Source organism: Mesoplodon densirostris, chromosome 3 (genome assembly GCF_025265405.1).
Source record: "Mesoplodon densirostris isolate mMesDen1 chromosome 3, mMesDen1 primary haplotype, whole genome shotgun sequence".
Taxonomy (NCBI): Eukaryota; Metazoa; Chordata; class Mammalia; order Artiodactyla; family Ziphiidae; genus Mesoplodon; species Mesoplodon densirostris.
In genome coordinates, this window is record NC_082663.1 from 78,704,793 (window position 1) to 78,728,395 (window position 23,603).

The 23,603-nt window shown below is 37.8% G+C and overlaps 2 protein-coding genes across 4 annotated transcripts in view; one reads left to right on the top strand and one right to left on the bottom strand.

Annotated features, from left to right (window-relative positions):
- SKIC3 (SKI3 subunit of superkiller complex) overlaps positions 1 to 23,603 on the bottom strand; it is a 145,392-nt gene that overhangs the window by 95,533 nt on the left and 26,256 nt on the right. The gene's annotated exons all lie outside the window — the stretch shown is intronic.
- ARSK (arylsulfatase family member K) overlaps positions 1 to 23,603 on the top strand; it is a 43,109-nt gene that overhangs the window by 5,425 nt on the left and 14,081 nt on the right. For 2 of the 3 annotated variants that reach the window (XM_060091815.1, XM_060091817.1), the window contains exons 2-5: positions 1,069 to 1,198; positions 8,051 to 8,210; positions 19,942 to 20,224; positions 23,325 to 23,496. In XM_060091815.1, coding sequence (XP_059947798.1) covers positions 1,069 to 1,198; positions 8,051 to 8,210; positions 19,942 to 20,224; positions 23,325 to 23,496 — 745 coding nt within the window. The remainder of the gene's footprint in view (positions 1 to 1,068; positions 1,199 to 8,050; positions 8,211 to 19,941; positions 20,225 to 23,324; positions 23,497 to 23,603) is intronic. The other variant, XM_060091816.1, reaches the window with a different exon arrangement.

Consider the following 23,603-nt stretch of genomic DNA (forward strand, 5'->3'; position numbering starts at 1 on the left):
CCATTCTTTCTCGGTTTCCCATGCTGTCTTCATCTCTTATTCGGGACTCCTCAGGGTTCCTTTCTTTCCTCTCTTTCACTCTCTCCCTTAAAGGTTTCATTCAGTCTCACAGTTTTCAATACCATGAATATGTTAAAGACTTATTTCACCAGGATAGAATTCTCTGAGCTCCAGATTCCTGTCTGTACCTTACAGCCTAATTTATATATCCATTTGGAAATCTCAGACATCTCAAAGATTTATGTATATCCTGTATTTTGGATTGGTTCACTTTTAAACTGTTTATTTACAATTACATTGAAAACATACAACAGATATAACTTCAGGACTGGAGTTACATCCTTTTTTCTCTTTTTGCTCTTTACCAAGAAGAGTTCTTCAATTCCCAATTAGATTCCAAAATGCGTATCTCCAACCCAAACATCTCTTCCAATCTTCAGGCTCATTTCTCTAGCTGCTTAGTTGTTATCTCCACTTAAGTCCTGCAGATATCGCTAACTTTACATGTCCCTTAAGTTATTTGAATGGCTGATCCTTCTCATTCTTTAGGTCTCACTTCCCAGAGAAGCCTTCCCTGTATCAAAGTAGGTCTCCCTTGTTATTCTGTATCTTAGGTTTTTCTCAAAGCACATATCACAGTAAGTTGTAATTATTCTTAGTTTATTTACGAGTATATTTTTTGCCTCCCCTACTAGACTGTAAGCTTCATGAGGCCAGGGACTCTGTTTTTATTCACCATTGTATCTCCAGATCTTTCACAGTGCCTGGCACATACTAAATACTCAATAAACATTGGTTCACTCAGTCCATCATCCCCCAAAAAGAAACTTTCCAGGAAGTTCCTTTAATTTATTTACTATATTCAGATGGATCCAAATGTCACACTACATTGAATTCTCAATATTATGAACCAGAGAATGATAACTGTTTCTCTACCTGTTTTTATCTTTTGAGGATTCTTAGGAACATATTGAAGTATTTTGCTCCTTGTGAATTTTATGGTTAAAATTAAAGGAAATTATTTTCTTTTGTGATGTAATCAATGGTAATTAAATTTCTTTATTCCAGGATGGAAGGCTAACATTTTATCCAGGAAGTCAGGTAGTGAAACTTCCTTTTATCAACTTCATGAAAGCACACGGCACTTCCTTTCTGAATGCCTACACAAACTCTCCGATCTGCTGCCCGTCGCGCGCAGGTATGCGCATGCTTTAATATTACTGGAAGTGGTCCCATACTGAAAATGTTTTCACAATTTAAAAAATTATACCCCAGGGCTTCCCTGGTGGTGCAGTGGTTGGGAGTCCGCCTGCCGATGCAGGGGACATGGGTTCGTGCCCCGGTCCGGGAGGATCCCAACGTGCCGCGGAGCAGCTGGGCCCGTGAGCCGTGGCCACTGAGCCTGCGCGTCCGGAGCCTGTGCTCCGCAACGGGAGAGGCCACGGCAGTGAGAGGCCCGCGTACCGCAAAAAAAAAAAAAAAAATTATACCCCAAAATAGGATAGTAAGTCATATTTGGCATCTAATAAAAAAATTATAATATATGTGATGTGTTATAAGGTATGTATTGGGTATTAGGGTTTTTTTAGAATAGGAATTTTATCACCTAAATTGGTATTTAGCTCAAGTATTATTGTTTCATTTCCCTTAGGATTGGTGACAAAAAATCTTTTGACTATCCAGGCAAATTAGGAAATGCTCGTATTTCCTTGAAGAGTTCTATTTCCAAGGAAATTTTTTAGTAAGAGATAGGGAGCTGGGAGGAGACTTCAAAGTATACCACAAAGTAGTTAGAACTTTTCAGATATATCTGGATTTTTCTGTATTATTTCAGATTACATATTTTTTTCTCTTCAGTTTCAATTCACTTCTATCCCAAATCTAATTGTTCACTTTTATTATAGTAACTTAACAAATAGGCATAGTTTTAATGGCAAAATAACAGTGATATTAAGCCATGACTAACTGAAAAATCGGGGAAAATTGACATTTTTATAAATTCTATTGTCTGATAGAGTTGTTTTCTTTTTTTTTTTTTTTTTTTTTTTTTAGCTAATTGGGCCTCTCACTGTTGTGGCCTCTCCCATTGCGGAGCACAGGCTCCGGATGCGCAGGCTCAGCAGCCATGGCTCACGGGCCCAGTCGCTCCACGGCATGTGGGATCCTCCCGCACCGGGGCACGAACCCGCGTCCCCTGCATCGGCAGGCGGACTCCCAACCACTGCGCCACCAGGGAAGCCCTAGAGTTGTTTTCTTTCTCCTCTAATTTATGATTGTTTGCTTTGGAACTCATAAGTAGCACCCAACAATTTTCTTTTGTCCATAAGCTCCTGACATCATATTCTCTGTGATTTGAGTCACAAGTTCTTTCACCTACATTTTCAGCACCATCAACGATATAATCACCAATGATTAAAGGAAACCTAAACTCTATTATAAATATTTCAATGATGAAGGACCAGGTATATTAAAAACACATTTCTTAATTTTTTAATTCTTTATTGAGCAAGTGGAATGAGCAATGGACCAGGGTGAGGTGATGTCTAGATTCCAATCCTCAATGGACCACGTCAAGCAAGTCCCTCAGTTTCTTTATCTACAGAACGCTGTATGTGCTGTGTCCCTCACAGTGTTGTTCCCAGCATCAAATGAGATAATGGATTTTAAAAAGTGCTCAATGAACTCTAAAGGTTTCAAAAATGTTAGGTGATGCTTTTCCTGGAAGAAGTATATTTTGGAGAGTTTGAACAAAGAGAAGGAATAATGGTAATAAAAACTAACATTTATTGCATTCTTACTATGTGCCTGGCAACATAACTGCCTTACATGTCTTAATTTATATAATTCCCCACATTTTCACAAAGTAGATATTGTTATTATCCCCATTTTGCAGATGAAAACTAAAGCACTGAAAGGTTAAATAACTTATCAAAGGTCACTCAGTAACTAGCATCATTGGAATTCAAAGCCGGGTAATGCCCCATTCCACTCCTCAAAAAGAAAGCATTTTGTTAGATGAGAAAAGGATTCAACCCTGCCATGTGTGTACACAGAAAAGGGAAAAGGAAAGGGATTTCTTTCCAGTTTTACTGAGATGTAATTGACATATAACACTGTATTAGTTTAAGGTATACACCATATTCTAGAGAAAATAAGAACATTTCCATGAGTTGAACCAGTCAGATTAGGCTTATGTGCATCCACATAACACTTCTGGCAATCTGTCCCCAATAGACAGCCATAATGCTACCTCCCAAAAAAACAACAATGAGGTAACTACCAAAGCTAAGCTCCAACACTGGGGCCTTATTAACACTTGTGTCCCCAACAGCAACATAACTGCTGAACACGTGATAAATGCCATAGTCAACCCGCAATCAGTAAGGACCTGCTATCTGCCTGATCACCAGGTTTTCAGAATCTGAAACAGACATTTTAGGAAATAATTATAACAATTAATTAAAGCAGGTATGAAATTCTGTTAATTTTGTATTCTTTATTGAGCAAGTGGGATGAGATAACATAAAGAAAGACTCCGCACTCTATCTGCACAAAGCAGAGGAGGCTAAAGTACTGAAGGGGTGCTTACACTGCATTATAAAGGCACACAGGTAGACAAGGTGATGAATCAGACAAGACACAGCAAATACACTAAGATGCAACATCTCTTCACTAAAAATTTCATTTAGTCTCAATCAGCGATCTAGGTTATTACACATAAGTAATCACACATTTGCTACTGACTAGTTCCTCATCTTTGCTTTCTATTTTTTCATTTACTTGTATCTTCTTCAGTTTCTGTCATCAGTGTCTTAAAGTTTTTAGTGTACAGATCTTTCATCTCCTTGGTTAAATTTATTCATTAGTATTTTATTCTTTTTTATACAATTGTAAATGGATTTTTTGGGTAATTTTTTCCTGATAGTTCATCATTAGTATATAAAATGCAACTGATTTTTGCATATTGATTTTATATCCTGCAACTTTACTGAATGTATTGATTAGTTCTAACAGTTTTTTGGTAAAGTCTTTATGGTTTTCTATATATAATATCATGTTTCTGCAAATAGGGACAATTTTACTTATTCTTTTCTGATTTGGATGCTTTTAATTTCTTTTTCTTGCTTAACTGCTCAGGCTAGGATTTCTAGAACTGTATTGAATAAGAGTGTTGAGAGTGGGCACACTTGTCTCATTCCTGATCTTAGAGGAAATACTTTTAGCTTTTTACCATTGAATATGATGTTAGCTGTGGGCTTCTATATATTCCTTCTATACCCAGTTTGTCAAGAGGTTTTTTTTAATTGGAGTATAGTTGCTTTACAATGTTGTGTTAGTTTCTGCTGTACAAGGAAGTGAATCAGCTATATGTATATATATATCCCCTCCCTCTTGGACCTCCCTCCCACTCCTCCCCCATCCCACCCATCTACCTCATCACAGAGCACTGAGCTGAGCTCCCTGTGCTATACAGCAGGTTCCCACTAGCTATCTATTTTACACATGGTAGTGTATATATGTCAATCCTAATCTCTCAATTCATCCCACATGAATGAATGCTGAAATTTGTCAAAGGCTTTTTCTGCATCTAATGAGATGATCATATTTTTTTATCCCTCATTTTGCTAATGTGGTATATCACATTGATTGATTTGCAGATGTTGAACCATCTTTGCCTTCCTGGAGTAAATCCCAATTGATCATGATGTACGATTCTTTCAAAGTATTGTTAAATTAGGTTTGCTAATATTTTGTTGAGAATTTTTGCATCTATGTTCATCAGAGATCTTGGCCTATAATTTCCTTTTCTTGTAGTGTCCTTGTCTTGTTTTGCTATCATGGTATTGCTGGCCTCATGAGTTTGGAAATGTTTCCTCATCTTCTCTTTTCTGGAAGAGTTTGAGATGGATTGTTTTTTTTTTTGTTTTTGTTTTTTAAATGTACCTCATTGGCTTATTCTTTTTTTAATTTATTTATTTAATTTATTTATTTTTGGCTGTGTTGGGTCTTCGTTGCTTCACGTGGGCTTTCTCTAGTTGCGTCCAGCGGGGGCTACTCTTCGTTGAGGTGCGCAGGCTTCTCATTGTGGTGGCTTCTCTTGTTGAGGAACATGGGCCCTAGGCACGCAGGCTTCAGTAGTTGTGGCTTGTGGGCTCTAGAGCGCAGGCTCAGTAGTTGTGGCACACAGGCTTAGTTGCTCCATGGCACGTGGGATCTTCCTGGACCAGGGATCGAATCCGCGTTGCCTGCATTGGCAGGCAGATTCTTAACCACTGCGCCACCAGGGAAGCCCCAGAAGGATTAGTTTTAATTCTGATTCAAATGTTTGATAGAATGCACCAGTGAAGCCATCTGGTCCTGGACATTTCTTCATTGGGAGGTTTTTGATTACCGATTCAATCTCCTTACTTATAATTGGTCTGTTCAACTTTTCTATTTCTTCATGATTCAATCTTGTTAGGTTTTACATTTCTAGGACCATATCCAATTCTTCCAATTTGTTAGTATAATTGTTCATGGTAGTTAGTCTCTTATGATCCTTCATCTTTCTGTGGTATCAGTTGTAATGTCTCCTCCTTAATTCCTAATTTTATTTGAGTCCTCTTCTTTCTTGGAAAGTCTAGCTAAGGATTTGTCCATTTTATTTAAGAAAAAACAAATCTTAGTTTTTTTGTTTGTTTGTTTGGCTGCGTCTTAGTTGTGGCACGTGGTGTCTTCATTGGAGGCGTGTGGGATCTTTCGTTGTGGCACGAGCTCTTTGTCATGGCACGCGGGCTTCTCTCTAGTTGTGGTGTGCAGGATTTTCTGTCTCTGGTTGTGGTGTGCAGGGTCCAGGGTGCATGGGCTCTATAGTTTGTGGCATGCAGGCTCTCTCATTGAGGTGCACGAGCTCAGTAGTTGTGGCACACACAGGCTTAGTTGCCCTGCAGCATGTGGGATCTTAGTCCCCTGACCAGGGATCAAAACCGCATCCCCTGCATTGTAAGGCAGATTCTTTACCACAAGGGAAGCGCCAACAACTCTTAGTTTTATTGATCTTTTCTATTGTCTTTTTAGTCTCTATTTTTTTTTTTTTTTTTTTTTGCGGTACGCGGGCCTCTCGCTGCTGTGGCCTCTCCCGTTGTGGAGCACAGGCTCCGGACGCGCAGGCTCAGCAGCCGTAGCTTGCGGGCCCAGCCGCTCCGTGGCATGTGGGATCCCCCAGACCGGGGCATGAACCCGCATCCCCTGCATCGGCCGGCGGACTCTCAACCACTGCGCCACCAGGCAAGCCCAGTCTCTATTTATTTCCACTCTAATCTTTGTTATTTCCTTTCTTCTACTAACTTTGGGCTTAGTTTGTTCTTCTTTTCCTAGATCCTTGAGATATAAAGTTAGGTTGTTTATTTGAGCTATTTCTTTTTTATAATGTAGGCACTTAAAAGTTGTGAACTTCCCTCTTAGAACTGCTTTTTCTGCATGCCATTTGTTTTGCTATGTTGTATTTCTATTTTCATTTGTCTCAAGATATTTTTTGACTTCTCTTTTGATTTCTTCTTTGGCCCATTGGTTGTTCAGGAGCATGTTGTTTAAACTCCATATATTTGTCAATTTTCCAGTTTTCTTCTTATAACTGATTCTAGTTTCATATCATTGTGGTCAGAAAAGATGCTTGATATGATTTCAGTCTTTTTAAATTTATGAAGACTTGTTTTGTGTCCTAACATATGATCTTCCTGGAGAATGTTCCGTGTGCACTTGAGAAGAATATACTTTCTTTTGCTTTTGGATGGAATGTACTGAAAATCTTAATTCCATCTGTTCTAACATGTAGGTTAAGTCCAGTGTTTCCTTATTGGTTTTCTGTCTGGAAGATCTATCTGCTGTTGAAGTCCCCTAGTATTATTGTATTGCTATCTATTGCTCCCTTTAGGTCTGTTAATATTTGAAAGAAAAAGATTTATTGACTAAACAATGATAGCTGTAGAAAATGAGAGAGAAGACATAGTACACATAAGGTTTTGTGGCAAGCCAGTATATAGATAAGAAATATGGAAAACCCTTGAGGATTTTTAGGAAATGAGATCTGTACTTCATTTGACCAACTTGGAAAATTAACCAACAAATACTTAGTGATTATTTTTATGACTCAAGTCAGACAAGCTTTATATTTAATTCCATTTATTTACCTTAAACAACTTAACCTGGAAGCCAGGGGTCCCCAACCCCCGGGCCACAGACCGGTACCGGTCTCTGGTCTACTAGGAATTGGGCTGCACAGCAGGTGAGTGGCGGATGAGCAAGCGAAGCTTCATCTGTATTTACAGCCACTCCCCATTGCTCGCATTACCACCTGAGCTGCGCCTCCTGTCAGATCAGCGGCGGCATTAGATTCTCATAGGAGTGTGAACTCTACTGTGAACTGCGCATGTGAGGGGTCTAGGTTGTGCAATCCTTATGAGAATCTAATGCCTGATGATCTGAGGTGGAGCTCAGGCGGTGATGCTAGTGCTGGGGAGTGGCTGCAAATGCAGATTATCATTAGCAGAGAGGTTTGACTAAACAGAGACCATAATAAATCAATTGCTTGAAGACATATCAAAACCCTATCAGTGAATGGCAAGTGAAAACAAGCTCAGGGTTCCCACTGATTCTGCATTATGGTGAGTTGTATAATTATTTCATTATATATTCCAATGTAATAATAATAGAAATAAAGTGCACAAAAATGTAATGCACTTGAATCATCCCGAAACCATCCCCCCTCCCCAGTCTGCGGAAAAATTGTCTTCCACGAAACTGGTCCCTGGTGCCAAAAAGGTTGGGGACCGCTGCTGCAAGCCTTAGAGACTCACCTGTAAAATGGAAATAGTAATTCATTTCAGTTTTCCCCTTGATAAAACGAGGTAACACTCAAAAATGTTAGGTAAAACACTTAATGCAGATATATCTTGTTGCAGAGTACAAGCTCTAAACTAGTAGTCAGTCTCTTTTCTCTCTGTATCATTGTCTTAATCATTAAAACGAATTGTTAAGCTTTATTTACACTGATCCCATTTTTTCCCCCCAGCAATGTGGAGTGGCCTCTTCACTCACTTAACAGAATCTTGGAATAACTTTAAGGGCTTAGATCCAAATTATACAACATGGATGGATGTCATGGAGAAGCATGGCTACCGAACACAAAAATTTGGAAAACTGGACTATACTTCAGGACATCACTCCATCAGGTAAAAAATAAAATAAAAATGATTCTAACAGGCAGCCCACTGCTATAATACACACATGTATCCTTTTTGACTTCTTTTATTTCTCCACAAAGGTGAATGTAAATCTCTTAATCCCTAGATTGTATTAATTTGGCTAAATCTTTAGCTTTCTTTAATCTGCTTAAAATACTGAAATTATATGCTAGTAATTTTGTTTTTCTTAAACATTAAAGGTCTATAAAATTGTTTAGTCCATGATTTATTTTGATTTAGTTATACAATGGCTACTTTATTATTCACTTTACAATTTGTTCTAAAGACCATAATCTTCTTGCTACTTGCTTTTTTCAGTTCTCCCAAACTTTATTCTATTGTAACTTTTTTTTCTTTCATTTTACTCAGTCCTCAAAAATTAGGCAACTAAGCATAGGGGATAAGAGTAGAGATCTAGAATCAGATTGCCTACTTTTGAATCCTAGTTTCTCTGTTTACTACTAACTTGTAGTATAATCTTGGGAATATTATCTAAGCTAACTGAAGTTTAATTTCTTTGTTGTGAGCATTAAATGAAATAATATGTGCTAATTTCACAAAGTTTCACCAGTTTCTCTTTAAAATCCTTCTACTTTTTTGGAAAGTAAGGTTAATCCAAAGTAAGATACAACTATTCATATTATCCTATTTGAAATTGTTTTCTTTCTTTGTTTTCTCAGTCAGTCCAATAATTAAAAGAATCTAAGGTTGAATGCCTTATATTCCATATCACTATCACTCTCTGTGTGAGATGGTTAAAATATGATCTGAGTTTTATTCCTCAGTGGGATAATAATTCTTGGAGGGCACAGACCCTGTTTCTCTTTGTCACTACTTTATTCCCACTTCCAACGTAGTGCCTGTACATTGTAGGTACACAATTAAATATTTGTTTAATGAATGAATGAATGGAATAAAAAGTTATAACTTATTATTTGATAAACATTGATATTCTATCTCACCTGGGTTAAAAGGAAAAGAGCCACTTAAACGTTGATATTTGGGAAATCAAAGATGGTTTTCAGTATAATAATTGCTGTATCATATTTTCACTTTACTTACTGTCTCACCTGAGCTTAGGAAGCTTAAATAAGCTATCAAGACTATTTGTATTAGTGCTATATGTACCCACATAGTCATCTGACTGACAGATAGGTCAAGGCTGCTGTTAATAGCATGTCTGCAAAGGTTATATGAATTACAGCAAGTTATCTTTCAGATTTTTCTGTGCAAGTTTAAAGATGGGTCTCAGAAAAAAAAAAGGTCTCTCAATATCAAATAGATGCATTCAATGTTTTTGATAGACTGACTCTCAAAGCACGTTTTTATAACTTTGAGCTACCTTTACCACTGAAATTAGCCATTTTTGAACCTGTTTATATTTTCAGCCAGAATTACAAGTCCCTTTAGTTTACTACTACAATTCTCCATCTGTATTTTTTTCAACATCAAGTGATGCTTTCTTCTTTTACCAGTTTAAGGACACTAGTCCAGCTGTGTGTCCCTTCCCATATATACTGTACTACACCAGACTGGGAACTGTAAGGGCTACACACTTGTTTCTTCCTGACAACTGTTAAACAAGTGCTGGTGGTACTACTCATTAAGATGCCACTTACTGGCCTCCCTGGTGGCACAGTGGTTAAGAATCTGCCTGCCAGTGCAGGGGACATGGGTTCAAGCCCTGATCCGGGAAGATCCCACATGCTGCAGAGCAACTAAGCCCGTGAGCCACAACTACTGAGCCTGCGCTCTAGAGCCCACGAGCCACAACTACTGAGCCCACGTGCCACATCTACTGAAGCCCGGGCGCTCTAGAGCCTGTGCTCCACAACAAAAGAAGCCACCTTAATAAGCCTGCGCACCACAAGGAAGAGTAGCCCCCACTCGCTGCAACTAGAGAAAGCCCGCACACAGCAACGAAGACCCAACACTGCCAAAAATAATAAATAAATAAAAATAAATTTATTTTAAAAGCAAATGCCACTTACTAACAACTATAAGACCAGGGCAAGTTATTTATCTACTCAGGATCCCAGTTTCATCAAATGAGCTTACTCTAGATGACTCTAAAGGTTCTTCCTTTCTGAAGTTCCGTGACTTCCGTGGAGTACAGTTATGTGGTTTATAAAGTCCTGATATTCATCTACCCCCTCACATTATAGGTATTGTGCTCCTAATAGGTCTGATTAGGTTCAAATTTGCTGTATCTTCTTAGCAATTGAAAGGAAACGTGTACTTAATCCATATGGTGTTTTGATCATTTTCCCTATGGGGTAAAACTTTTGTCATCATATCTCCAATATCTCAAACAGTGGTTCTCTATCAAGGGCAACTTTGACCCCCACAAGACTTTTGACAGTGTCTGGAGACATTTTTGGTTGACACCACAGGGGGAATACTGCTGCCATCTAGACGGTAGAGGCCAGGGTTGCTGCTAAACAATCCACAATGCACAGGATAGCACCCCCTTCCCCAAACAAAGAAATATCAAGCTGAAAATGTCAATAATGCAGAGGCTGAGACACCATGATCTCAAGCTAAAAACTTTATACTCATCAGCATGGCCTTAGGACTGTCACACTGAAAGTCATTGCTGACATTTTGAATCTTAAGTTTATTCTCCCATATTCTAAGGGATCAGATCCACTTAACACTAGTATGTCAATTTTTTTAGAATCAACAAAATCAAAGAAAATGTTAATTTGGAAGTGTGTAGAATTAGGAGGTAATTGATTTTTTATAGACATTTTAAAAACTAGATTTCTAAGGTCAGGACATTAAAGAAGATAAACATTAAGTAACATTCCTTAAAATATTAAGATGATCCTTACTAAAGTTACAAAGGTAAATCATATGTATGGAACACCCATTCAGAAAATACTTATTGAGCCACATACAGTGTACCAGACTATTTTTAGATGATGGGAATACAGTAGTGATCAAAACACAAAAGTCTCTAGCCTCATGGAACTTATATTCTAATGACATCAGGAGCAAATTTAAGCAAGCTGCCATCTTATCTTTCCTAGCTAAAAGTTTAAAACCTAAAATCAAATCCCCTGTTATTTCATCTTACTACTATTATAGTCATAAATGTTCTCAATTCATGTAGCTTAATGTTTTTCTGGAGCCCCATCACAACAGGCAATATTTAATCCTCTGAAAGAAATGAAAAATAAAAGCCTACTTCCAAAATTAGAGAATTGCTGTGGCAAACAGGCTTGAGCTTCTTGGCAAGCAGCAAAGGGCAGCAAATCATGGGCTGCTCTTTTCGGGCCTCTCACTGTTGTGGCCTCTCCCGTTGCAGAGCACAGGCTCCGGACGCGCAGGCTCAGCGGCCATGGCTCACTGGCCTAGCCGCTCCACGGCATGTGGGATCTTCCCGGACCAGGGCACGAACCCGTGTCCCCTGCATCAGCAGGCGGACTCTCAACCACTGCGCCACCAGGGAAGCCCCCATGGGCTGCTCTTACCACTCTTCTTGTCCCCTTGGCCTCCAGACCAGAAGCGCGGGCTTCCTACCTAGAACCAAAGTGACCAAGAGGGAGCAACAGAACTAGAACAGCAACCGTGGAGTCCCTTTCAATTCTTCAGCCTAATGAATAAGTCTGTGTTTATCTCATCCATATCTACTATTATTTTATAATCTAAGACCATGCGTGCCTTTGGATCAGTTTTCTCCATACTAAGGAGGAGTTTATTTTATTCTTTTCCTTATAATGGAGAAAGACATCCATTCCACTGGTCATTTTAGAAGCTTTTTTAGAACCCCACACATACATACCTTATTATTTTTAATGAAATTCAGTATCTAAAACAGCTTGCATTATTCTGAGTACATTCTCAGAATGACTTCTGACAGTGAAAAAGCCTGCTGTTGTTTTTGTTTTATTTTATTATTCCAGAACCCTTGTTTTTGATGATTACCAAATTCTTGGCTGAAGCAGCCGCTGGGGCTATCTTCAGAATGCTGTCTACCATAACTCTTACATCAATTTCTTGAAACACCAGTGACAGCTCTGCGTCTACAATCTCATTACAATTCTTGGATTTTTTTTCCATTCAATTACTAAAGTTTAAGGTACTATGTTTAGCTGCCCATAATGAAGTGTATCTCCTCCTCTTGCCAGTGCTAGCCATTCGTGGAAGTTTATTCAAATCTACTTTGAGAAGAGCCTAAAGATATCTAATAATGTGGAGATTTCACTTTTTAATTTAACATTAACATTAGCCAGATGTGACCTAGCTAAAGTGACTTATGGTTTAAAAGAGGAGGTTTAAAAAAAAGTCTAGAAAAATTACAGTATAGGGAAAAATATAGTGAGTTCTGTTTAAAGGAGGAAGCAAACACATCCAGATTTTTTTTTCAAGGGGTGGGAGAAAAGGCTGTAAAGTACTATATTTTATCTATTCTAAGGTGCACATTTTTTTTCACAATTTAACATCTCTGAAATTGTAATGCCTCTTAAAATTGACGATCACAAAATTCTGTTATAGTCTTCTTGGCAGTGTTTTTTCTTAATAGTGTATATTTTTTTAAAAAGTACATTTTACATTAATAGTATTTTAGATTTGATAAACTCTTTACTTGCAAAAAAAATCTTCAAACTGAAATTCCTGTAATGTATGTTTTAGTCTGAGATCATTTATAGCCTCATTTGACTAAAATGTTTTTTCCTCAGAATTCTCATTGTTATACCCAGTACTTTCTTTTTTGTATACGAAAGCTCCTATTAGAGTCCAGTCTTTTCAAGCTCTGAAAGTATGCCTTTGTAAGTCCAAATCCTTCCCCTGACACCTCTTACAGACTCTTAAAAATAACCTTTTGCACTAGAGAAAATGTCAATCCTATTTTGTGATAGTATTGTAAAGTTATTTGTAGGTATCAAGCATCGGAAGAAGTGGAGGATTATGACAGCAAAACTGTCTCAGAAGATCTACACAAAGTTGCTGGATCCCCCAAAGTTTAGCACCTGTTTCTATTTTTAGCTTGACTGTTGTTTCTATGAATTGGGGGTTTTCTTTAGCAGTTTTGGATATATTTTTTTGGTAGATGCAAAGATAAAGATGCTGATCCACATAAAAGCATAAAACTATGAACTTTTTCGCCTTTTTTGAATGAGAGATAGTTTTGTGCCGACACTGTACCATACCTTTAACCAAAATGACAAGATTTCTAAGGTAGTATTACTGTTAGAAACTACCCACTAAGATCATGGGTTAGCGGGTTACACTCTACTGAGTCCTGAGCAAGAAATGAAAAACAAAAACACCTTCAATAACTCAGAGAGTCAACAAGGCTGGAGACCTAGATTCAGAAAACAGGAGTGGACTAAGGCTCCAGGTCTGAGAGCACACCAAAGTTATGCTATAGAAACAGGCTGGCCAGGACACTGCTGCTGGTGGCACTGCCGCCTCATTCATCTCCACATGATCCTACGTCTTTGTCGCTCCCTCAAGATTCAGAATCCCAGGACCTAAGTATCAAAGGGGCAAGCCTAGGTCACTAGCCTACTCCCCAGCTGTCTGAGGTCATAGGGAGAGGGCTTAACACTCATGCTTCAGCTTCTGTAGTGGGCGATGGCATTTCCCCTCTCATTAAAACCCACACAGAAGGGCTTCCCTGGTGGCGCAGTGGTTGAGAGTCCGCCTGCCGATGCAGGGGACGTGGGTTCGTGCCCCGGTCCGGGAAGATCCCACATGCCGCGGAGCGGTTGGGCCCGTGAGCCATGGCCGCTGAGCCTGCGTGTCCGGAGCCTGTGCTCCGCAACGGGAGAGGCCACAGCAGTGAGAGGCCCGCGTACTGCAAAAAAAAAAAAGTGTAAGAAGAATCTTCCCCTTATGTGATATAAAAGAAGTCAATGTGATCTAAACCATTAAAGTTATAATCATAACCAAACTATTTCATCACAATTGCTTTTTCCGCAAGGTAGCAAATGGGCCTTTATTTTTAAAAGTATAGTAGTAGAAGGAGTTTATGCCTGAGTGCATATGAGGAGGTAGTATCATTTTGGTAGCTAAGGGAGTCACCTCAAGTTCAGCCTAGCACAATGCCTTATACATGGTAGACATTCAATAACTCTTTCTTGAATTAAATCAAAAAGCCTGCCTTTACTTAAAACCAAACTGCAGCAAATACTCTGTTAAGGGCTACAGTTACTGTCACCTAGAACTCAAAGTTTTAAATATTGATGTTCCAACAGTGATGAATTCACTAGCAGGCTAGGAAATGGCTAAATGGGAGTTCATAACCTGAAGTCCATGAAACCCCTGAGTACCCCCACACACACTCATGCAAAACAAACCTTTTGTTTGAAATTTATTTACTATTATATAACTTTATAATATGTAATTGCATAAATATATTTACAATAAATATATAATAAAATATAAGACACAGAATGAATAACTATTGTTATTCATTCAATTAAAACAGACTTTTTGTGAGTGATCATATATGTAAAGATAGATGACAGCCTTGTGAGTCCCTTAAAAAACAGTGTGTTTCTCAGCTTTGAGAGAAGAACATTTAATGGGAATGAATATGGATTCCATTTTCTCTTACCGAACTTATCAGGCCGATAGTGAAACTTGCAAGGACATGATTCAGAACTGCAATTTTTCCATGCAAGAGACTTATTTGAGACACATTAGCTGTTAAAGTCCCATCGAGAACAATGATTCTTTGTGTGAAAGGGATCCATCTGCACATAACTCTTAAAGTCTGAGATAGTTGAATTATTTAGTAATCTTAGGAAGCTGAAGGTTTAAGTCGAGGCTCCTAATTCATTCTGAAAGAAAACTGTTATGTTCTCATCAATTTTAATGTATGATACTTTTTCAAATGTTATTGTCCCTATGTAAGTTCACCTGGTGCTACCTGTGAGCTGATTGTCTCCAATACTGCAGCAGTGGAGTTTGGCACATTGGCACAGAAAACCCAAAAAGCAATGGCACAGATACAAATTTATGCAATAATTAGTTGCTAATATCTTAGTTTTATATGCCATTTGTATTAGGAGGAGATTTCGCTTTTAAAAAAGAATAAAATTGCTGATTGCTGGATAGTGCATTTAGCCATCACCTTGTTTTCTGGAATCGATCCAAGGTAGAATAATTCTCCTATTCATGGGCTACTGTGGAAGCTACTTTAATGATCTTCTCTCAAAACTGAGGCTTTTTTGCATAAAAATTCTTACACTGTTATGTGGAGCAGTGCATCTCAAAATGTAATATGCATGCAGATCACCTGGGCATCTTATTAAATGCCCTTTCCAATTCAGTGGGTCTGGGATGGGGCTCTAGATTCTGCATAATTAACAAGCTCGCAGATGCTGCTGATGCTGCTTGAAATAGCAAAGGTATAAGGAACTGGACCTCAGAGAGAGGTAAGACAAGGTATAGCCAATTGCAAATGCCTTTATCAGAAACATGTGGTTACTTTTGTGCCCCTTTGAGAAGCCTCTCTTACATTTCTACAAAGAGGTAAAGTAAACCTTGGACCACTTAGGAGGGGCACTTAGTATATATGCACAATATGACACATTGAAGCCTAAGTTTATAGAGAACAATTTCCTTTGAGATAGGTGTACTCCACATCCAAACTCCCACCTGAGGCTTCGTTACAGTATCCAAGCTCCCACCTGAGGCTTCGTTACAGTGGTCTCCACCACTGTACACTCATGAGAGCATGAGAGTGAAAAAGGCAAAAAATGATGTCTTACTATCCTTATGACAATAGTTTTGACCTTGTGGACCTCCTGAAAGCCTCTCGGGTACCTCCCAGAGATCCCTGAGCCACACTTTGAGAAATGCTGGCATATAGGAAACTATTCAGTGTATGTTTTTGTCTATTTGCAAGTAACAGGGTAAATTTATAATGAGAGGAGCCAATGAATCAAAGTATCTAAACCACAGGTAGTTTTGGTTCCTCCCCATTAATACAAGCCCTTGTTTATTGTCCTGATTGAAACTGTACTCTTAATATTTCAGACAAAGTACATAGAAATGGAATGGAAAGAAATTTATTCAAAATACCCCTGTGACCAACTAATTAGAAAGGTTATATTTGGAGGAGGTTATATAGCAAGTAATGGTGGGTAGGGGGTAGGGGGAGACAACACTGAACAGTAATACAAAGTAGGTCTAAGCACATGGTCAAAAGATAATGTTTCCTGGTGCAACAGTTTGACCTGGTTACAAAGGGATGGAGACATTGGTTGTTTAGTAGAGAGAATTAAAATTTTAAGTTATCTTTCTGTCACAGTAATTGTCATCGACTATGAGGTTGCATATTCACATTCTTTTTCCCTATTTTCCTCATTAGTGTTACTGGCCAGGAGAAATCTGGGCTGGGAAAAGGGACTTTGAGCTGAGAATTGCAGCTCCTGGAGCACCTACTGCTTATACTGCATACACTTAACAATGGCCCGGGAGGACTGGGTTGGCCCAGGGAGTAGTGACAGTAGAACAGAGAATCATCATTGATTATAACTATTAATATGTATTGAATATCTAAAAAGTGCTAAATGTTTTTATGTTATAAAGAAGTAAATTTTTATTTTACACTTAGGCACAATGCTTGAACATGGGTCAGCTAACCAAAGTATAACCCTCTTGATCAGCTAGCTTACTCAAGATTCTTGGAATAGCCAGAAAGAGTTAAAAGGGAAAATTATGAGAGGCACCTCTACCTTCAACCATAATCCTGTCTCTGCTGCCCCAGTAATGCCGAAAGCATTTGTTATACTCTACTTTACTACCAGCAGTTCTAGCAATCATGCCAAAAGCCCACACACTCAGGAATAGACAAAAGAACATGCCACTAAGAAAGAAGGGTAAATCACATGTTATTTAGTGAGAGGGCAAAAGTGAAACTAAGTTTGAAATTAGTCATAATGGTAAGACCAGGCCAAAATTAAGTTGATTTGAGCCTTTTTATCCTTAAGGGAACCAACCTGGGCTAAAAGAATCTCAGAAACAAAGAATTAAAAAAAAAAGAAAGAGGGCTCCCCTGGTGGCGCAGTGGTTGAGAGTCCGCCTGCCGATGCAGGGGACGCGGGTTCGTGCCCCGGTCCGGGAGGATCCCACATGCCGTGGAGCGGCTGGGCCCGTGAGCCATGGCCGCTGAGCCCGTGCCTCCGGAGCCTGTGCTCCGCAATGGGAGGGGCCACGACAGTGAGAGGCCCGCGTACCGCAAAAAAAAAAGAAAGAAAGGAAAGGGGCATAACCTTGCCAGAAAGATTAAATGAAATCACACTTACTCATTGCTGTGGCAAAAGATGGTAATCTGGGTTCAATATAGCCATCTTTCAAGGCAAGATCTTTCCTTGAGATGTTCTAGACTCACTCATGACTGCATTGTAAGGTCAACTGAGTAGTTTGGTTAGCACAGTCAGAACAATAGTCTATACCTGAGTTAATCCAAAGCCTGGTAAAGGCTCTGATCACCAATTAGGGTTTCTGCGCCCAATTCCATTGTGTGGGGTGGTTTCCACACACTACCAACTCTCTGGACACCAAGTGGATGTCCTACAATTCAACTGAGCTCCACAGGTTAAGGGCTCAGTCCTACAAGACTGCCCTCACTCCCCCACTTCAGACGCAAATCACAAGTCCAGGTTGTCACCTATGATTCTGACTGACCAGCTGTAAAATCAGAGGGTCCCATGACCTCTTCCTTGGGTTCAATTAATTTGCTAGAGTGGCTCACAGAACTCAGTGAAACATTTCACTTACTAGACTACCAGTTTATTATAAAAGGCTATAACTCAGGAACAGCCAAATGGAAGAGATGCATGGGGAAAGGGCATGATGCTTCCATACCCTCACCTAAGGTGGTGCCACACTCCCACCCCTCCCCAGTCCGCTCCTTTTCTGGGTTTTATAGAGGCTTCATTACGCAGGCATGATTGATTAAATCATTGACCACTGGTGATTGAACTCAATTTCCATTCCCTCTCCAGCCTCCTCCTTCCCAAGGAGATCAGTAGGGTGGGACTAAAAGTTTCAGCCCTCTAATCTCTCCTTTGGTTCTGGCAACCAGCCCAAAAGTAACCTCATTAACATAACAAGACACCTTTGTGTCTTTCACTTAGAAAATCTGAGGATTTTAGGAACTCTGGACCAGAATCAGGAAAGAAGACCAAATGTATATTTTTTATTATAAATCACAATATCACATCGGACAACTAGTTAGGTTGTATTACAAGCTTTCTTGTAATTTTCTTGCTTCCTGCAATAATTTCTCAGCCATATTTTCCCACGTAACACTTCTTTGTTGAAAAGAAAGCACTTTGGTTCCTAAACATCCTGTGTGAATCTCAGTAACCTATTTCTGCTTATCACAAAATCCTAGAGCTCTACCGCAAGTACTGCTGGTGTGATAAACCCCTAGCCTCTCACTCCTCTGCAGTAGCTCCAATAATAGCCACATGTAGTTCTCTCATTCAGCAGTGACTTAAGCAAAATTTACATTGTTTGGTAGTATGATAGATTTTACAAAACTTAACGATTTTAGGATTTTCTATTTGCTAGATAGAATTAATTAAAATCTGTTAGATGCAATTCTGCTGAGATTCTAGTTTTCATTGTTTTTATCAAAATATATTGAATATCTACTATGAAAAATTATATTTTTATTATGGTTGCTTAAATTTATTTACCTGTCTTCAAAAGGCAGATAAAAGTTCTACTTAGTTCATCTATAAGCCATTAGTCATTTTGTGTGGTTTGAAATTTCCCTTATATGGAGTATTATGTTTTAATATAAAATAGTCTTTATTTTCACATGGGTATCTGAATTTTTTAAGCTCTTTTCTTAATTGATAGGGCACTTCAGAGATGTTTGCCTCAACCAAAACACAAAAACAGGCTTCTTAGAAGTGTCCAAGAGTTCTTCCTAAACAATTATGCCAACTAAAAATACTTACACAATATGGGGATATATGTATATGTATAGCTGATTCACTTTGTTATACATCAGAAACTAACACAACATTGTAAAGCAATTATACTCCAATAAAGATGTTAAAAAAATACATACATTCATTGAGGAAAAAGTAGTGGTACTACTACATACTTATGAAGCAGTTAGATAAAATATTTAGAGAAATTTAATTGATCAAATCATTTAGCTTTTAAATTACCAGCTAAAGAAAATACATCTAGAAATTTGCATCACCATTAGCTTAGCTTAAATCATAGTCAAAATTGTTCTTATAATGAGAAAAGATATAGCTGGAAACAATGTAAAACCTGAGACTTCAGAAACACATAAGGTACACATGGGAGGTAAGATTTTTCTAAATATAAAGACAGTGATAGGAGGAAATTATTGTAGCTTTGGTTAGAAATACTATCTCTCTTATTCTGACAGAAAAAAAAGACAAAATGCTAAAAAAATTCAGAAGAAATACTAGGAATTTGAAATATTTATTTTACTAAATATTTTATTACAAGAAAAAAGTAACCTTTGTAAATAATCTGTCTTAGTTTTAAAGAACACATAGGTGAATATTTGATTCTTGTTATTTTTTTTCTTCGTTTTTGAATTTGCAATGCTCAGTACCTTAATGAGATCTAGTATAGTCAGTCTGAACATTTACATGACTGAGTCTAAAAATTGTTTTCCATATTGCTCTCTTTTATTTATGCTTAGTCAGTTTTTAAAACTTTTAAAATACCTTAGAGTATACCTGTCTTTTTGCTCCCTCAGCAATCGTGTGGAAGCCTGGACAAGAGATGTTGCTTTCTTACTCAGACAAGAAGGCCGGCCTATGGTTAACCTTGTCCCTAAAAAGACTAAAGTAAGAGTGATGGAAGGGGACTGGAAGAATACAGATAGAGCAGTAAATTGGTTAAGAAAGGAAGCAATTAATTACACTCAACCATTTGTTCTGTACTTGGGATTAAATTTGCCACACCCATATCCTTCACCATCTTCAGGAGAAAATTTTGGATCTTCAACATTTCACACATCTCTTTATTGGCTTAGAAAAGTAGGTATACTGTGTGGGCTCAGAAGTAAAAGCTAACATTTTATCTGTATATTATTGGTGTTTGCTCACTGTTTCTTTTATTATCATTTTTAAAGAAAAAATTGAAAATTGCATAGTCACATTAAGCTTGACCAATAACTGGTTGACAGAAACTAAAGGGACAATTTTACAAAAATATAATGTGTTAAAACTCAGAACCTACTTCTAAGTTGAATACATTTGCATATAATATGTCTATTAAAAAAAAACTAAACTAAAAGATATTCTCTTAGGAGTCCGGGCAGTCCTCACTTTGCATGCTTCAGGAGCGTAAAAATGACTGTGCAAGCTGAAACTGTATAAAGAGATCTTAATAATCAATTGGGAAAATGACCGTTTTTCTAGAACTCTAAAAACATTTGTCAGAACATTAAAAACTCTTCTTTTGGGTTATAAATGTATAGGGAAATGACAAAACAGTAAAACTAATGTTTATTTAATGCACTGTAATTCAAAACACTAGAAACATTAAGAATTAAAGTGTTTTGTTTTTTTTGTAAAAAAAAAGAATCAAGAATAGTTTGAACAGTGCTTGCCTTCTCATTGTGTAACTTGAGATACAGAGCAAGCATCTTCTCTATGTCTCAAGAAATTGTCATATTCCTTTCTAAATTTGGACCACCTTCCAACATTTTACCCTTTTCACTTTCAATGTCATAATATATTTCTGAGAGTTCCTATAATGTGAAGATTTTTGCTAGTGTCACTTCCTCTAGGACATGTTCATCCTTTTCTTCATAACGAACTTCCTCACTTATATCAATGTTTTCACTAAGTTCCTCTGGCTGTATATCTTGAATGTATCAAATGGTAGCAGTGTCAGCATTCGCAGGTCAGCTGTTTCTTCTATAACCAGTTAACATTTGATTCAGGGACTTTCCTGGCGGTCCAGTGGTCAAGACTTTGCATTCCAATGCAGGGCGTGCGGGTTTGATCCCTGGTCAGGGAGCTAAGATCCCACATGCCAAAAAACCAAAACATAAAACAGAAGCAATATAATAACAAATTCAATAAAGACTTTTAAAATGGTCCCCATCAAAAAATCCTTTAAAAATTTTTTGATTCAAATTTTACTTCCAGTGTTATAGCTTTTTATTTCTTAACTGAATGTTCATCTTTGTTGATCAATTTCCTCTTTTGAGTATCCATTTTTATATCACATGGATTTATCACTGGGAGACAAGGAGGCGGCACACCGACACACTTTGCAGTCTGTTTATGTACTAAATAAAAGATGTGCAGTGATCAAACACAGACAGACTTTGAAAGAAATGACAATCACTGACTGTGATACACATATGTAATCTACATAGTGATGTAGAGACTAAAGAACTAGCAGCATATGCATGTGAAAGTTTGTACTTTATGCAATAACTCGCAGTTAATATACCTGGGTGATGACGACAAATTTATATGATAAAAGAGCAGTCAGAGTCAGGCATACAAACTGGAGTCAAGCAGCCATTGAGGATATGGTTTCAGACACGTCTCTGCACCACTGAAAACTTGAACTTTCTTTGAACTGTACCAGGCCCAGGGACACCACCAGCTGTATTCAGAACAACACCTGCCAGCTGCAGCGTTACGGTCTCAAGGTCTCCCCTTGTAACTATGCAAACATTTCAGACCCCAAACAACCTAAGCACCCTTACTTCTCATCAACTCCAATTATAATTCTTGATAAATAACTCTCATGTAACTAACTGTGGCCTTGCAGCTTTTTGCCTTTATAAGCCTCTCCCACTGAATAGTCCAATGGAACATTGCAAAGTGCTTCTTGAATCCATGTCTCTTGGGCTTCAGTCCTAACAAACCCCATATAAACATATTTTTATTTCAAGCAGGTCTCCATTTCTGAAATTTTGGTTAACAGTAATTAAAATCTGAACCCTGTTGTTGGGGAACTGGTGCTATTTAACTAAGCTGTGGTAATGGATATCCGTGAATACCTGAACCATGTAAAGCGAGGACTGCCTGTGTTTTGAAATGTGTCACCTTAAATCAAATTTAAGTTACTTTAAAACCTCTATCCAGAAACACTAGATAGTGTAGTGCACCCTATTTTAAAGGAAACAATGTCGAAGTTTTAGATAATTCATGTCTTCTTAAAAAGTTCCTCATTTACAAAACAGAAGTAGAGTTGCAGATATAGAAAACAAACTTATGGCTACCAGGGGGTAAGTGGGGGAGGGATAAATTGGGAGATGGGGATTGACATATACACACTACTGTACATAAAATAGATAACTAATAAGGACCTACTGTATAGCATAGGGAACTCTACTCAATACTCTGTAATGGCCTATATGGAAAAAGAATCTAAAAAAAGAGTGTATATATGTATAACTGATTCACTTTGCTGTACAGCAGAAACTAACAACATTGTAAATCAACTATACTCCAATAAAAATTTTAAAATATAAGTAAATTAAATTAAAAGTTCCAACTGACTCTATCTTAAAAAAACTTGTCGGGAGTCAGTACTAGCCTAATGAAATGAGTCAAATAATTTAAGTAGATATTTGAATTTATTAAAGCTACATGACTAGAAGATATGTATGACTTAAGTCTAGTCTTAATGGTTTTCACCAAAACTGTAAGCATTTATATGTATTAAAAAGTTGTATTTTTTCTTAACAAACATTTGGCTATCTCACTAGATACTGGCATTTTTACTAGTGAACTACTGGGAAAAAGGAGTCTAGATTCTTAGGTTACTGATTCTGAAGTTCTGAATTGATCACACAACTATATTAAAGTGCTTAGACACTTATGGATTAGAATACTGTCTAACATAGCTCATGCTTTTCATTGACATATATAATCTTTAAAATAATTCCACAACTGTCTTACTATATATGCAGATATTGATATATACCTTTTGTTGTTACTGGGAATACTAACAATCTGTTCCTAATTTGTGTATTTGATTTACTATTTTCTTTACATAATTCACAACCATGCTTTTCTACTAACCTAAGTAATTAAACTTTGTCTAGTTTACCATATATTCTTGTTGGAAGGGAGGAATATTACAACTTTGTTTTTCTCCCCTTTTTAGGTGTCCTATGATGCCATCAAAATCCCAAAGTGGTCACCTCTGTCAGAAATGCACCCTATAGATTATTACTCTTCTTATACCAAAAACTGCACTGGGAAGTTTACAGAAAAAGAAATAAAGGATATTAGAGCATTTTATTACGCTATGTGTGCTGAGACAGATGCTATGCTTGGTAAGTGGTATAATTAAAAAGCAATCACATGAGGAAAAATTATAATATTTTCCCAACAAACTATGATTATGCTGGTTGGTGACTTGTATGAACATCCTCAGAAAATT